At 76.8% G+C, this 16,105-nt stretch overlaps 1 protein-coding gene across 1 annotated transcript; it reads left to right on the top strand.

Annotated features, from left to right (window-relative positions):
* Positions 1 to 265: 265 nt before the first annotated feature.
* Positions 266 to 8,377, top strand: LOC139042101 (serine/arginine repetitive matrix protein 1-like). The gene is made up of 6 exons (XM_070498057.1): positions 266 to 1,434; positions 2,483 to 2,823; positions 3,316 to 3,510; positions 5,016 to 5,285; positions 6,935 to 7,753; positions 7,788 to 8,377. The coding sequence occupies exons 1-6, from the start codon at positions 266 to 268 to the stop codon at positions 8,375 to 8,377; spliced, it is 3,384 nt and encodes a 1,127-aa protein (XP_070354158.1).
* Positions 8,378 to 16,105: the final 7,728 nt, after the last annotated feature.

Raw genomic sequence — 16,105 nt, 5'->3', positions numbered from 1 at the left:
CCCCCTGCCTGCGCAGGCCAGCCGCCCGCCGCCCCGGCCCAGGCACGCGCCCTCGCCGGCTTCCTGCTCGCCGCGCTCGCGCGCTGCGCGCGCACACACACGCACACACACGCACACACACACACACACACACACACACGCACAGCCGCACGCCCGCCGCCCGCCGCCCCGCCCTCCGGGGCGGAGGGCCCCGCAGCCGGCAAAAGGGGTCGGCCCCGCTGCGCGGGCCGGAATCGAACCCGGGTCAACTGCTTGGAAGGCAGCTATGCTCACCACTATACCACCAACGCCACAGCCCGGCCTGCCCCTGGACGGCCGCCCGGGGGTCGCGCCACAGCAGTCCGGCCGCCGCCGCCGCCGCCGCCGCCGCCGCCTGGCGAGCCCCGTTCGACGCCCCGCCCGCCCGCAGCGGCCGGCGCTGCCACCGGCGCCACCAACCGCCGCCCCGCGCGCCAGCGCCGCGCCCGACGCGGCAGCCCTCGGCCCGGACGATCGCCCTGGGGGGCGCCCCTCGCTGTGCCGCGCCACCAAGCGACCGCCATTCCCACGCCGACCGCCCCGCCAGCCCCGGGCCGGGCGCCCCGCCCTCCACCGTCCGGCTCGCCCCAGCCCCTCTCCACAGGCTGCTCGGCGAGGCAGCTGCGCGCACGCAGAGAGGACCCACCCGCCGCCGGCCCCGGCAGCTGTGCAGCTGTGCAGCGCGCGCGGCCGCGCGGCCGGCCGCGCCGCAGGGAGCCCCGTGCGCCAGCCGCTGGGGGCGGCCGTCGGGCGCCAAGGGGAGCAGGCGGGGGCTCGGCTCGGCCGTCGAACGACCGCCGCCCGACGGCGGGGGCCTCGGGGGAGGGGTCCCCGTGGGCAGGCCGGGCACGGGTTGGCGGCCTGCGCCCGGCTGGAGGTGGCGGGGCAGGGCGCGGGGGGCCAGCGGCCCGGGGGCTGGAGGGCGGCGCGGCAGGGCGGGCGAAGGCCCCGGCGGCCGGACGAGAGCGGCGCCAGCCACCAAAAGGGACGTCTTGCCTCCCGTCGGGAATCGACCCCGGTCTCCACAGACAGGCGGGGATACCACCACTATACTAACGAGGACGGCGGCGGCCGCCCGGCGCCCGACCGGCCTCCGGCTGCCTGCCGACCGCCGGCCCTCTCGCCCCTCGAGGCCCTGCCCGCCACCGGTGCCCGGCACGTGTGCCCCATCCGACCCGACAGCCAAACGACCGCGCCATCCGTGCGGTGCCGGCCCGCGTCCCCGCACACTCCACCCCGACCGCGCGCCCGCCCGCGGCGGCGGCGACGGCGGCCGGGAAATGCCGAGTCTGCGCCGCCCTCGCAGCCCCGCAGCAGATCGCGGCCGCGAGGAGAGCCCTCTCGAGAGGGCCAGCGAGGCGGCGAGGAGAAGGGGGGCGCGGCGCCGGCCGCGGCCTTGTCCCGGCCGGCGCCGGGGTGGGCGACGGGGCGGCGGCGGCGGTGGAGCCGGGCGCAGTCCGCTGGCCTTGCTCCTCGTCGGCCGGCGCGCGCGTCTCCGTCCGTGGCGCGCCCACAAAGACGCCCGCCAGGCGCCGCGGGCGGCCAAGGGCCCGCCGGCCGCGTCGGGCCCAGCCAGGCGAGCGGCCACGCGCCCAGGCCCGCCGGCCAGGATGGCCGAGCGGCCCGCGGCGCTGCGTCTAGGTCGCAGTCTCCTCTGGAGGCGTGGGTTCGAATCCCCCCCCACTCCTGACACGCCACCTTTTGGCCCGCCCAACCGCTAACGCCGCCTACCCGGGCCTCCCCGCACACCCGAGCGCCGCCTGGGTCGCCTTCCTGGCCGGCCCGGCGGGCGCCCGCCCGTGGCCGCCGCGCCAAACTCCAGGCCCCCGTACGCACGCCCGTCCCCACCCGCTCACGCCCGCAGGGCGCCGGCCTGGCGCACTCAGCCCAGGAGGCCGGCCCCAGCGCCTCGAACCCACTCGCAACCCCGGCCTCCCGACAATAGCGCGCGCCCCCCGCCTACTCACTCACACACCCTTCCCACCGGACCCCACACGCGGGGGCCGAGGACTTCGGCGCTCATCGTTCCTCGCCCTGCTCTCCCCTTCCCCCCCCCCCCCCCTCCTCGCACACGAGCCCCCCCCATTAGGGGGGGTTGTGTAGCCCTCCCTCCCACCGCTCCCACTCCCACTCCCACTCCCCCTCCCCCGTCCGCAATTCCACCCCACCCCACCCCGACCTTGCACCCCGACCCCTGCGTGAGCAAAGCCCTCCACGGGGTCACCCTCCGACTCTGCCCGCGCACAGCGCCCTCGCTCTTGAGCGCCACGCCTGCGCAACGGGCGGCACACCGTCCAACACGCTGTCCTTTCCCGCACAGCCCCCGGCCGCCCGGCCCGCCCATCCTCTCCACACCCTGCTCAGGTCGCCGTCCCCATCTCGGTGGCCTGTGTAGCCCACCACGACTTTTTTCGACTCGGGGCCTCGCCCCGCTCACATGCCTGCCTCCCCGGGCCCCACGCAGCTCCGCTCTCTGCTCGCCAGCCCACCACAGCGCCCTCCTGCACGGGGCCTGCCTGGCACGCGGCCCAACCGGCAAGCTGGCCCGGGGAGCAGCGAGCCGAAGCCCCTGGATCCCTGCCGCCCACACGCCACGTCGGGCCTACCGGTCGCCGCTCCCGTCTGCACGCGCGAAGGCGCCCTCGGGGGCCCAAACCCACGACGACACGACGGCGCGCCTCCTCCGCGGGCGGCCCCGCCGGCCGGCAGCCACCCGCGCGCGCCCGCCATCCAAGACCGCGCTCCTGCCCGCCACCGACCGCACCCCGGAGCCGGACCCCGCGGCGAGCCGCGCCGCCGGCGCAGGCGCCAGGCTCAGGCCCTCGGGTCTCTTGGCCTGAGCGCCACTCAGCGGCGGCGCCGAGGCGGCGCTCCCCAGCCTGCGGCCCCACGGCCGCCCCCACGCCACGGCGGCCCTCCCCGCCCAGCTCAGCCCCGGCCCCAGCCCTCCCGGCCCGAGCCCCGCCCCGCCCTGCTCCTGCCCGGCTCCTGCCCTGCTCTCGTCCGGCAGGCCGCGCCGCGGCGCCCGCGCACGGCCACGCGCCCAGCGCACCCGCGGTGCCCGCCGCCCAGGGGACTTGGGCACGGGCCCGTGGGTCGTCGAAGGGGAACGTCGCCCGCCACAGATCGCCGAGTCCGTTGGCATCAGAGCGGCCAGGCTGGGCGCGGCTCCTGGCTTCTCTCTCCCTCCCCGGCGACGCCGCAGGGTCGCGGCGTCCTTGGGCCGGACACAAGGCGCGGATGGGCCGAGGCCGGCCCCCCCGCTCTGTCGCGGCTCCTCCGCGCCTCGGCGCACAGGTGCCACCGCGTCCGGGTCCCTGCTCCGCACTCTCCACGCGCCCGCCCCCGAGCTGCCCCTCCAGGGCCCCGCAGCCCTCTTCCAGCCGTTCCCGTCCGCCGACCGGTTCGGATGGAGGAGATGGCCCCGCAGGGCCGTGACCAGTGTCGGCGCGGGTGGCGAGCGCCGCGCGGCGCCGGTGGCGCCGGCCACCGGTGCATGGGTGGTTCAGTGGTAGAATTCTCGCCAAGCCACGCGGGAGGCCCGGGTTCCCACTCCCCGGCCCATGCAGCACCCCGTCCCTTTTTGGTCCCGGCCCCGACGTCCAGCTTAGGCTGCCTTCTCCCGCCGAGGCCGCCCCCACCACCCCGAACACCTTCCGCCCGCCCCCGGCCCGGCCGCCCTGGAGACAAAAGTCCCCCCCTCCGCCCCCAAACACGCACCCGGGAACCAAACGCCGCCCCCAAAACCCCCGTGCCCTGACACATTCACGGCTCCAGCTACCCCTTGCCCGCGCACCCTTCCTTCCCTTGTCCCTCTTTCTTTTTCCTTCCCCGTGACCCCGCCGGAGTCACGTTTCCCCTTCGAGGGACACTCCCCTCCCCCGCAGCACACGCGGGCTCATGCACGCCCCACCTCCTCACGCTCCGCCACCTTTCCCCGCTCTCTGGCTCTGCCTCCCGACCCCGGCCGGCAAGTTACGCGGCGCGGGCACCTCCGGCCGGCAGGAAGGAACGTCGCTCTCCCACGGGCATCCACCGCCCTCTCCCGGAGGGTCCCCCGTGTCCCTTGGATGGCGCGCCGAGTCTTTTCCAAAGAGCCCGCGAGATCGTCCACCATGCACGCCCGCGCCGGTGTTCACCTGATCCCGCTCGGCCGCCATCGGTTGCCAACGCCGCCGGGCCCTCCACCACCGAAACCACCTGCGCCGCCACTGCCACCCAGTCCACCCACCCCGCCCTCCCCATCCCCGGCGCCAGCACCAAGTCCACCACGCGTCAGCACCGGCACCACGACGACCCTCGCCGCCACCCCCGCCCCCAGGACGCCCCGAGACACCGCCCTCCGCCGCCGCCACCCCCAGCCTGCAAGCCCCAAGCCGCACCCCCAGCCCCAACCCCTCCACCTCCACCCTCCCCACCCCCCTACTGCTCCAACACCCCGACGCTGTCAGGCCCCTCCTCCTCGCGCCCCCACTTCCAAATCCTTCCCGGCCGGGGATCCTCCGCTTCCGTTGGTCCCTTTGGCCTCTTCTCAACTCAACCCCACGCACCCGAGACGCGACTCTCTGTCCCCAGGACAGGTCGTTTCTGTCTCTGGGGCAGGGGCATTCCCCGCCCTTGCCCGCTCCCCCACCCCTCCTCTCACCCTATCTTTAGCCTCACCACCTCGCAGCGCAGCACAGCCAGTCTCGCCCGCCGGCGTCTTCCCACCGCAGGGGCTTCCGTCTTCTCCTCGCACCGGAGCCCACTGCCCCTGCTTGCCACCCGCCGTCCTTACGGCCTCCAGGCCCCCCCGCCGACCATCCGCCAACAACCCCGCGGACCCTGTGGTCCTCTCTCGCACGACCCGCCCCGAGGACTCGCTTCCCGCCCTGTCCCCCTCCCCCGCTCAGCCCCTCGTCCCCACCCCAACCCCAGATCTCACCCGCCGCCGCCACCCGTGCCGCCAAGGGGCCTGGCCGCCCGGAGCCTCTGCCTGAGCGGCCCGTTCCCGCAAGCCCCGCACCTCCTCCGGGCCCGCGGCGCTCCGCCGCACACCCGGACTCCTCCTCACGCCACCCACCGCGGCTCACCGCCGGCCCTCTTCCTGGGGTGGCTGGCCCTGTGCCCCGACCCCCGGGGGCCACCCACCGGGACCGACGCCTCCATCCCGCACCGTCTCCCGCCCCCGCACGCGCACGCCCAGCACCCCGGCCGGCCCCGGGGAGCCCGCCACGGCGCACCCCATGCCCACCGGGGGCGCCTTGGCACAGGGGAGAACGGCTCGCGTAAGTCCAGCGTGGGGCCCGGCAGCTTCCTGCCGTCCATCGTCTCGGGCCCTCCCTCTGCCTCGGCCGGAACCGGTCCGCGGACAGATACTCAGCTCCGCTGGCTCACGGCGGCGCGCCCGCCGTGGCGGGGGGGCCGGAGAGCGCGTCCCCGGGGAGCAGCCGGGGAGAGAAGATGGACGGGCTGGAGAGAGGGATGGCGTGGGTGGACGCCGAGGCGGGAAGGGAACGCCGTCCAAAGTCCCAGCTCGGTGGGGAGGGGCGTGGGGAGGCAAGAGTTCGGGGAACGCCCGGCCATGGGACAGACGGAGCGTCGCTGAGGCCACTGGAAGAAAACGCTGGCCACCTCCCGCCACCCGTCCGCCCAGCCCCTCCCCACCTGCTTGCCCGTGGCGTTCCGGAACGGCCTCCTGTAGCTCCCTGCTCTGTCTCCTCCGCGGCGGGCTGGTCTCGCTAGCCCGACGGACGGACGGGTCGAGGGTCACTGGCCCATCTCCGCCTTCTCTGGGCGCCGCGGTCCGGGCCCTCGGCCCCACGCCCGCGCGACTCCAGACGCCCTGGCGCCCAATCGCCGGGCCCCCGGGACACGAGCGGGCCCAGGACCCGGCAGGCGGCGGCGGGAGGGCTGCCGGCGCCTTGGCTGCCGCGAGGGCGAGGCCAGGGACCACAGGTCTCGGCAGGTGGCCCGACCGGTCCAGGGAGACCCCTGCCCCTCCCGCCCGCACCCCCAGCCCCAGCCCCCCACCGGCGGCCCCACTCGGGAGGGACCAAGGGCGGCTTGGGGGCCGCGAACTGTCGCGGCGGGGCGGCTGCGGGAGAGTCGCGTGCGGGGGCCGGCGGCGGGCTGTGCGCCCGCGGCCACGGCGGGAGAGAGGCGTCCCAGCCACCGAGGAAGAGAAGCGAGGCGAGCGTCCGAGGAGGAGGAGGAGGGAGGAGGAGGGAGACGCCGGGGGCGAGCGGCCGAAAGGTTCCGCCGTTGGCAGGGTGGAGGGCGCGGGTGGTCAGGGCTGGACGGGCGGGTGGCCTTGTCGGCGGCCGAGGCCAGGGGGCAGGCGGCCGGCCAGCCCCGGCGCGCGTGTGCGGTGCGGCGGGGGAGGGCGGGCCGCCCGGCGCGCGCCGGGGAGGCGGAGGTCGGGCGGCCGGCAGGCGGGCGGCGGAGAGGAAGAAAGGCTTCCCAACCGGGAATCGAACCCGGGCCGCGGCGGAGACGCCGAATCCAACCACTAGACCACCAGGGAGCGTCGGGGCCGCGCCTCGCCTGCGCCTCCTGGACCCGGGGCCCGCAGCCCGCCCGCCGCCGCTCTCGCCGCCGGGGGGCCCTGCCCCGCGGGCCGGCCGCCCGCCGCCCGGCTCGGCGCACGCGCCCCTCGCCGGCTTCCCTGCTCGCCGCGCCCTCGAAACGCTGCGCGCGCGCACACGCACACACACACACACACACACACACACACACACGCACAGCCGCACGCCCGCCGCCCGCCGCCCGCCTCCGGGGGCGGAGGGCCCCGAGCTCGGCAAAAGTCGGCCCGCCGGCGTTGGCCGGGAATCGAACCCGGGTCAACTGCTTGGAAGGCAGCTATGCTCACCACTATACCACCACCGCCGCACAGCCCGGCCTGCCCCGAGACGCCGGCCCGGGGCTCGCGCCACAGCAGTCCGGCTGCCGCCGCCGCCGCCGCCGCCGCCGCCGCGGCGCAGCCCTGCTCGACGCCCGCGCCCGCCGAGCGCGGCGCCGGCCACCGGGCGCCACCAACCGCCGCCCGCGCCAGCGCTAGCGCCGCGCCCGACGCGGCAGCCCTCGTCCGCCGGGACGGACCGCCTTGGGGGCGCCCTCGCTGCCGCGCCACCAAGCGACCGCCATTCCCACGCCGACCGCCCCGCCAAAGCCCGGCCGGGCGCCGCCCCTCCACCGTCCGGGGCCGCCCCAGCCCCTCTCCACAGGCTGCCCGGCGAGGCAGCTGCGCGCACCGAGAGGACCCACCCGCCGCCCGTCCCGGCAGCTGTGCAGCTGGGGCGCGTCGCGCTGGCGGCCGCGTCGCAGGGAGCCCCGTGCGCCAGCCGCTGGGGGCGGGCCGCTCTGGGCGCTGGCGGGGAGCGAGTAGCCCCGGCCCGGCCGCCGACCGCCGCCCGACGGCGAGGGGGCCTCGGGGAGGGGTCCCGCGTGGGGCCGGCACGCGATGGCCGGCGCCTGGCTGGAGGGCGGGGCAGGGCGAAGCAGCGCCCTCGGGGCGCGGAGGGCGGGGCGCGCAGGGCGAAGAAGGGCGCCCCGGGGGCAAGCGGCCGGACGAGGAGCGGCGCCAGCCACCAAAAAGGACGTCTCGGCCTCCCGTCGGGGAATCGAACCCCGGTCTCCCGCGTGACAGGCGGGGATACTCACCACTATACTAACGAGGACGGCGGCGGCCGCCCGGCGCCCGACCGCCTCCGTCGCCTGGCCGACGCCACCCCGCCCTCGAGGCCCCGCGCCACCGGTGCCCGGCACGTGTGCCCCATCCGACCCGACAGCCAAACGACCCGTCATCCAGCAAAGCGGCCGCGGCTCGCACACGACCCCGACCGCGCGCCCGGCCCTGGGCGGCGGCGGCGACGGCGGCTGGAAATGCGAGTCTGCGCCGCCCCGGTCTCCCGTGCGGAGATCGCGCCGCGAGGAAGAGGCCCTCTCGAGAGGGCCAGCGAGGCGGCGAGGGGGGGGCGCGCGCCGGGCCGCGGCCCGAACCTCCGCCGGGCGCCCGGGGTGGGCGACGGGCGGCGGCGCGGAGGGGCGGTCCCCCGTCCTTGCTCCCCGCCGCCGGCGCGCGCGTCCCCGTCCGTGGCGCGCCCACAAAGACGCCCGCCAGGCGCCGGGCGCCAAGGGCCCCGCCGGCCGCGTCGGCTCCCAGCCAGGCGAGCGGCCACGCGCCCAGGCTCGCCGAGATGGCCGAGCGGTTCAAGGCGCCGCGCTCAGGTCGCAGTCTCCCCTGGAGGCGTGGGTTCGAATCCCACTCCGGACACGCCGACCTTGGCCCGCCCAACCAACGCCCGCCTACCCGGCCTCCCGCACACCCGAGCGCCGCCCTCGGCCGCCTTCTGGCTGCTCGCCGGGCCTCCGGCCGTAGCCGCCGCGCCAAACTCCAGGCCCCTACACGCACGCTCTCCACCCCACCCGCTCACGCCCGCCGCGCGGGCCTGGCGCACTCAGCCCAGGAGGCTGCCCCAGCGCCCAACCCACTGGCAACCGGCCTTCCCACACAGCGCGCGCCCCCGCCCACTCACTCACACACCCTTCCACGGGGACCCTGCCACGCGGGGCCTCAGGACTTGCGCCCCATCGTTCCTCGCCCGCTCTCCCCTTCCCCTCCGCACACGAGCCCCCCATTAGGGGGGGTGTAGCCCTCCCTCCCACTCGCGCTCCCACTCCCACTCCCACTCCCCCTCCCCCCACCCCACCCCACCCCACCGACCCTGCGTGAGCAAAGCCCTCCACGGGTCACCCTCCGACTTCTGCCTGGCGCACAGCGCCTCGCTCTGGAGCGCCACGCCTGCGCAACGGGCGGCACACCGTCCAACACGCTGTCCTTTCCCACAGCCCCCGGCCGCCCGGCCCGCCCATCCTCTCCACACCTGCTCTGGTCGCCGTCCCCATCTCGGTGGCCTGTGGTGCCCACCACGACTTTTCACCTCGGGGCCTCGCCCGGGCCACACATGCCTGCCTCCCGGGCCCCACGCAGCCCGGCCTTCTGCTCGCCAGCCCACCATGCCGCCCTGCACGGGGCCTGCCTGGCACGCGGGCCCAACCCGGCAAGCTGGCTCCGGGGAGCAGCGAGCCGAAGCCCTGGATCCCCGTCGCCCACACGCCACGTCGGGCCCACGGCCGGGGCCAAGCCCCGTCTGCACGCGCGAAGGCGCCCTCGGGGGCCCAAACCCACGACGACACGCACGGCGCGCCTCCTCCGCGGGCGGCCCGCCGGCCGGCAGCCACTCTGCCAAGCGCGCCCGCCATCCAAGACCGCGCTCCTGCCTCGCCACCAACGCACCCCGGAGCCGGACCCTTGCGGGCGAGCCGTCGGCCAGAGCGCAGGCGCCAGGCTCAGGCCCCTCGGGTCTCTTGGCCTGAGCGCCGCTCAGCGGCGGGCGGCCGAGGCGGCGCTCCCCAGCCTGCGGCTCCCACGGCCGCCCCCACGCCACGGCCCTCCCGCCCAGCCCAGCCCCGCCCAGCCCTGCCCAGCCCTGCCCTGCCCTGCCCTGCCCTGCCCTGCCCTGCCCTGCCCTGCTCTCGTCCGGCAGGCCGCGCCGCGCCCGCGCACGGCCACGCGCCCAGCGCACCGCGGGGAAGCCCGCCGCCCAGGGGACTTGGGCACGGGCCCGTGGGTCGTCGAAGGGAACGTCGCCGCCACAGATCGCCGCCCCCTCGCTGGCACTCGAGCGCGGGCCAGGCTGGGCGCGGCTCCTGGCTTCCTCCGGCGACGCCGGCAGGGTCGCGGCGGCCCTGGGCCGGACACAAGGCGCGGATGGGCCGAGGGCCGCCCGCCTGTCGCGGCTCCTCCGCGCCTCGGCGCACAGGTGCCACCGCGCCTCCGGGTCTCCCTGCTCCGCACCCCCTCCTACCGCGCCCGCCCCCGAGCGCCCTCAGGGCCCCGCAGCCTCTCTTCCAGCTGCCCCGTCCGCCGACTGGCTCGGATGGAGGAGATGGCCCCGCAGGGCCGTGACCAGTGTCGGGCGGCTGGTGGCGAGCGCCGCTGGGGGGGCGCCTGGTGGCGCCGGCCACCGGTGCATGGGTGGTTCACAGAATTCTCGCCCTGCCACGCGGGAGGCCCGGGTTCGATTCCCGGCCCATGCAGCACCCCGTCCCCTTTTGGTCCCGCGGCCCCGACGTCCAGCTTAGGCTGCCTCTCTCCTGCGCCGAGGCCGCCCCCACACACCAACACCTTCCGCCCGCCCGGGCCCTCGCCCTCGCCCTGGAGACAAAAGTCCCCCCCTCCGCCCCCAAACACGCACCCCGGAACCAAACGCCGCCCCCAAACCCCCGTGCCCCACACATCACGGCCCAGCCACTCGTGCCCGCACCTTCCTTCCTTGTCCCTCTTCTTTTCCTTCCCGTGACCCCGCTCGAGTCACGCGTTTCCTTCGAGGGACACTCTCCCGCAGCACACGCGGGCCCATGCACGCCCCACCTCCTCACGCTCCGCCACCCTTTCCCCGCTCTCTGGCTCGCTCTGACCCCGGCCGGCAAGTTACGCGGCGTTGGCACTGCCGGCAGGAAGGAACGTGCCGCTCCTACGGGTGACCCACCGCCTTCTCCCGGAGGGTCCCCGTGTCCTGATGGCGCGCCCTCGAGTCTTTCCAAAGAGTTCCGGCGAGATCGTCACCATGCACGCCCGCCGTGTGTTCACCTGATCCCGCTCGGCCGCCATCGGTTGCCAACGCCGCCGGGCCCTCCACCACCGAAACCACCTGCGCCGCCACTGCCACCCAGTCCACCCACCCCGCCCCTCCCCTTCCCCCGGCGCCAGCACCAAGTCCACCACGCGTCAGCACCGGCACCACGACGACCCTCGCCGCCACCCCCGCCCCCAGGACGCCCGAGGACACTGCCAAGCCCGCCGCCGCCACCCCAGCCTGCAAGCCCCAAGCCGCACCCCAGCCCCAACCCCTCCACCTCCACCCTCCCCACCCCCCTACTGCTCCAACACCCCGACGCCTGTCAGGCCCCCCTCCCCGCGCCCCCACTTTCCAAATCCTTCCCGGCCGGGGATCCTCCGTTCCGTTGGTCCCTTTGGCCTCTTCTCAACTCAACCCCCAACGCACACCCGAGACGCGACTCTCTGTCCCCAGGACAGGTCGTTTCTGTCTCTGGGGCAGGGGCATTCCCCGCCCTTGCCCGCTCCCCCCCCCACCCTCCTCTCACCCTACTCCTTAGCCTCACCACCTCGCAGCGCAGCACAGCCAGTCTCGCCCCGCCGGCGTCCTCTCCCACCGCAGGGGCTTCCGTCTTCCTCGCACCGGAGCCCACTGCCCCTGCTTGCCACCCGCCGCTCCTTACGGCCTCCAGTCTCCCCTCACCATCCGCCAACAACCCCGCGGACCCTGTGGTCCTCTCTCGCACGACCCCGCCCCGAGGACTCGCTTCCCCCGGCCCTGTCCCCCCCTCCCCGCCAGCCCCTCGTCCCCACCCCAACCCTAGATCTCACCCGCCGCCACCCGTGCCGGCCAGCGGGCCCGGGCCGCCCGGAGCCCCTGCCTGAGCGGCCCGTTCCCGCAAGCCCCGCACCTCCTCCGGGCCCGCGCGTCCGCCGCACACCCGGGGGACTCCTCCTCACGCCACCCACCGCGCGGCTCACCGTGCCCTCTTCCTGGGGTCACTTGGCCCTGTGCCCCGACCCGCGTGGGGGGCCACCCACCGGGACCGACGCCTCCATCCCGCACCGTCTCCCGCCCCCGCACGCGCACGCCCCGCACCCCGGCCGGGCCCGTGGGGGAGCTTCCCGCGCTCACGGGGCGCACCCCCGCGCCCACCGGGGGCGCCTTGGCACAGGGGAGAAGGCTCCGCAAAGTCCAGCGTGGGGCCCGCGGCAGCTTCCTGCCGCCAGGCTCGGCCCTCCCCTCTGCCTCGGCCGGAACCGGTCCCTGGACAGATACTCAGCTCCGCTGGCTCACGGCGGCGCGCCCGTCGTGGCGGCAAGGGGGCCGGAGAGCTGCCATCTCCTTTGGGGAGCAGCCGCAGGAGAAGATGGATGCGGGGCTGGAGAGAGGGATGGCGTGGGTGGACGCCGAGGCGGGAAGGGGAACGCCGTCCAAAGTCCCAGCTCGTGGGGAGGGGCGTGGGGGGAGGCGGAGCTCCGGAACGCCCGGCCTGCTGGCCATAGGACGGGAGCGCCGCTGAGGCCACTGGAAGAAAACGCTGGCCACCCCCGCCACCCGTCCGCCCCCAGCCCTCCCCACCTGCTTGCCCGTGGCGTTTTCCGGAACGGCCTCCTGTGCTCCCGCTCTGTCTCCTCCGCGGCGGGCTGGTCTCGCTAGCCCGACGGACGGACGGGTCGAGGGTCACTGGCCCATCTCCGCCGGGCGCCGCGGCCGGCCCTCGGCTCCCACGCCCGCGCGAGACCCAGACGCCCTGGCGCCCGACCGCCGGGCCCCCGGGACACGCAGCGGGCCCAGGACCCGGCAGGCGGCGGCGGAAAGCTGCCGGCGCTTGGCTGGCGCGAGGGGCGAGGCCAGGGACCACGGTCTCGGCAGGTGGCCCGACCGGTCCAGGGAGACCCCCGCCTTCCCGCCCGCACCCCCAGCCCCAGCCCCCACCGGCGGCCCCACCTCGGGAGGGACCAAGGGCGAGCTTGGGGGCCGCGAATTGTCGCGGCCGAAGCCAGGCTGCGGGAGAGTCGAAGCGCGTGCGGGGCCGGCGGCGGGGCTGTGCGCCCGCGGCCACGGCGGGAGAGGCGGCCCCAGCCACCGAGGGAAGAGGGGAGCAGGCGAGCGGTCCGAGGAGGAGGAGGAGGAGGAGGAGGGAGACGCCCAGGGGCGAGCGGGGGCCGAAGGTCGCCGTTGGCAGGGGTGGAGGGGGCGGGCAGGGTCAGGGCTGGACGCGGGTGGCCTTGTCGGGAGGCCGAGGCCAGGGGGCGAGGGCGAAGCGAGCGAGCTCCGGCGCGGGCTAAAAGTGTGCGTGGTGGGGGAGGGGTCGCGGCCGCCCGCGCCGCGCCGGGGAGGCGGAGGTCGGGCGGCCGGCAGGCGGGCGGGCGGAGAGGAAGAAGAAAGGCTTCCCTGACCGGGAATCGAACCCGGGCCGCGGCGGTGAGAGCGCCGAATCCTAACCACTAGACCACCAGGAGCGTCGGGCTTCGCGCCTCGCCTGCGCCTCCTGGACCCGGGGCCCGCAGCCCGCCCGCCGCTCCCTCGCCGCCGGGCCCCGCCGCGCAGGCCAGCCGCCCGCCGCCCCGGCCCAGGCACGCGCCCTCGCCGGCTTCCTGCTCGCCGCGCCCGTGCGCGCGCGCACACACGCACACACACACACACACACACACACACACACACACGCACAGCCGCACGCCCGCCGCCCGCCGCCCGCCCGGGGGCGGAGGGCCCCGCAGCTCGGCAAAAGGTCGGCCCGCTGCGTTGGCCGGGAATCGAACCTGGGTCAACTGCTTGGAAGGCAGCTATGCTCACCACTATACCACCAACGCCGCACAGCCCGGCCTGCCCCGAGACGCCGGCCCGGGGCCCGCGCCACAGCAGTCCGGCCGCCGCCGCCGCCGCCGCCGCCGCCGCCGCCTGGCGCAGCCCTCGCTCCGACGCCCCGCCCGGCCGCAGCGCGCGCTGCCACCGGCGCCACCAACCGCCGCCCCGCGCCAGCGCCAGCGCCGCGCCCGACGCGGCAGCCCTCGTCCGCCGGGACGGACCGCCTGGGGGGCGCCCCCGCTGCCGCGCCACCAAGCGACCGCCATTCCCACGCCGACCGCCCCGCCAAAGCCCCGGCCGGGCGCCCGCCCTCCACCGTCCGGCTCGCCCCAGCCCCTCTCCACAGGCTGCTCGGCGCAGGGCAGCTGCGCGCACCGAGAGGGACCCACCCGCCGCCCGTCCCGGCAGCTGTGCAGCTGTGCAGCGCGCGGCCGCGCGTCGCGTCGCGTCGCAGGGGCCCCGTGCGCCAGCCGCTGGGGGCGGGCCGCTCGTCGGGCGCTGCGGGAGCAGAGGAAGCTTGGCTCGGCCGTGCCGAACGACCGCCGCCCGACGGCGAGGGGGCCTCGGGAGGGGTCCCCGTGGGCAGGCCGGGCACGGGTTGGCTGCCTGCGCCTGGCTGGAGGCGGGGGCAGGGCGAAGAAGCCCCTCGGGGGCTGGAGGGCGGGGCGCGGCAGGGCGAAGAAGGGCCCCTCGGGGGCAAGCGGCCGGACGCAGAGCGGCGCCAGCCACCAAGGGACGTCTTGCCTCCCCGTCGGGGAATCGAACCCCGTCTCCCGTGACAGGCGGGGACACCACCACTATACTAACGAGGACGGCGGCGGCCGCCCGGCGCCCGACCGCTCTCCGCCCTGCCGACGCCGACCCCCGCCCTCGAGGCCCTGCCCGCCACCGGTGCCCGGCACGTGTGCCCCATCCGACCCGACAGCCAAACGACCGCGTCATCCAGCAAGCGGCCCGCGGCCCGCACACGACCCCGACCGCGCGCCCTGCCCTGGGCGGCGGCGGCGACGGCGGCCAAATGCCGAGCCCGCGCCGCCTCTGCCTCCCCGTGCGGAGATCGCGCCGCGAGGAAGAGGCCCCTCTCGAGAGGCCCAGCGAGGCGGCGAGGAGGCGGGGGCGCGCGCCGGGCCGCGGCCTTGTCCCGGCCGGCGCCCGGGGTGGACGGGGGCGGCGGCGGCGGTGGAGCCGGGCGAGTCCGCTGGCCTTGCTCCCCGTCGGCCGGCGCGCGCGTCCCGTCCGTGGCGCGCCCACAAAGACGCCCGCCAGGCGCCGCGGGCGGCCAAGGGCCCCGCCGGCCGCGTCGGCTCCAGCCAGGCGGCGGCCACGCGCCCAGGCCCGCCGTCAGGATGGCCGAGCGGTCTAAGGCGCTGCGTTCAGGTCGCAGTCTCCCCTGGAGGCGTGGGTTCGAACCCACTCCCGACACGCCGACCTTTTGGCCCGCCCAACCAACGCCCGCCTACCCGGGCCTCCCGCACACCCGAGCGCCGCCCTTGGCCGCCTTCCTGGCCGGCCCGGGCTGGCGCTCGGCCTGTGGCCGCCGCGCGCCAAACTCCAGGCCCCTACACGCACGCCTCTCCACCCCACCCGCTTCTCACGCCCGCCGCTGCGCGGGCCTGGCGCACTCAGCCCAGGAGGCTGCCCCAGCGCCTCGAACCCACTGGCAACCGGCCTTCCCGACACAGCGCGCGCGCCCCCGCCCACTCACTCACACACCCTTCCCACCGGACCCCACACGCGGGGGCTTCAGGACTTCGCGCCCCATCGTTCCTCGCCTGCTCTCCCTTCCCCTCCGCACACGAGCCCCCCCATTAGGGGGTTGTGTAGCCCTCCCTCCCACTCGCGCTCCCACTCCCTCCCACTCCCCCTCCCCCCACCCCACCCCACCCCCACCCCACCCGACCCTGCGTGAGCAAAGCCCTCCACGGGTCACCCTCCGACTTCTGCCTGGCGCACAGCGCCCTCGGGAGCGCCACGCCTGCGCAACGGGCGGCACACCGTCCAACACGCTGTCCTTTCCCACAGCCCCCGGCCGCCCGGCCCGCCCATCCTCTCCACACCCTGCTCAGGTCGCCGTCCCCATCTCGGTGGCCTGTGGTGCCCACCACGACTTTTCACCTCGGGGCCTCGCCCGGGCCACACATGCCTGCCTCCCGGGCCCCACGCAGCCCGGCCTTCTGCCTCGCCAGCCCACCACAGCGCCCTCCCTGCACGGGGCCTGCCTGGCACGCGGTCCCAACCCGGCAAGCTGGCTCCGGGGAGCAGCGAGCCGAAGCCCTGGATCCCCGTCGCCCACACGCCACGTCGGGCCCACGGCCGGGGCCAAGCCCCGTCTGCACGCGCGAAGGCGCCTCGGGGGCCCAAACCCACGACGACACGACGGCGCGCCTCCTCCGCGGGCGGCCCGCCGGCCGGCAGCCACTCTGCCAAGCGCGCCCGCCATCCAAGACCGCGCTCCTGCCTCGCCACCAACGCACCCCGGAGCCGGACCCTTGCGGGCGAGCCGTCGGCCAGAGCGCAGGCGCCAGGCTCAGGCCCCTCGGGTCTTGGCCTTGCGCCGCAGCGGCGGGCGGCCGAGGCGGCGTCTCCAGCCTGCGGCTCCCACGGCCGCCCCACGCCACGGCCCTCCCGCCCAGCCCAGCCCTGCCCAGCCCAGCCCAGCCCTGCCCCGCCCCTGC

The sequence above is a fragment of the Equus asinus genome, chromosome 25, assembly GCF_041296235.1.
Source record: "Equus asinus isolate D_3611 breed Donkey chromosome 25, EquAss-T2T_v2, whole genome shotgun sequence".
NCBI classification, from domain to species: domain Eukaryota; kingdom Metazoa; phylum Chordata; class Mammalia; order Perissodactyla; family Equidae; genus Equus; species Equus asinus.
This window is presented reverse-complemented; position numbering and strand designations above follow the sequence as displayed.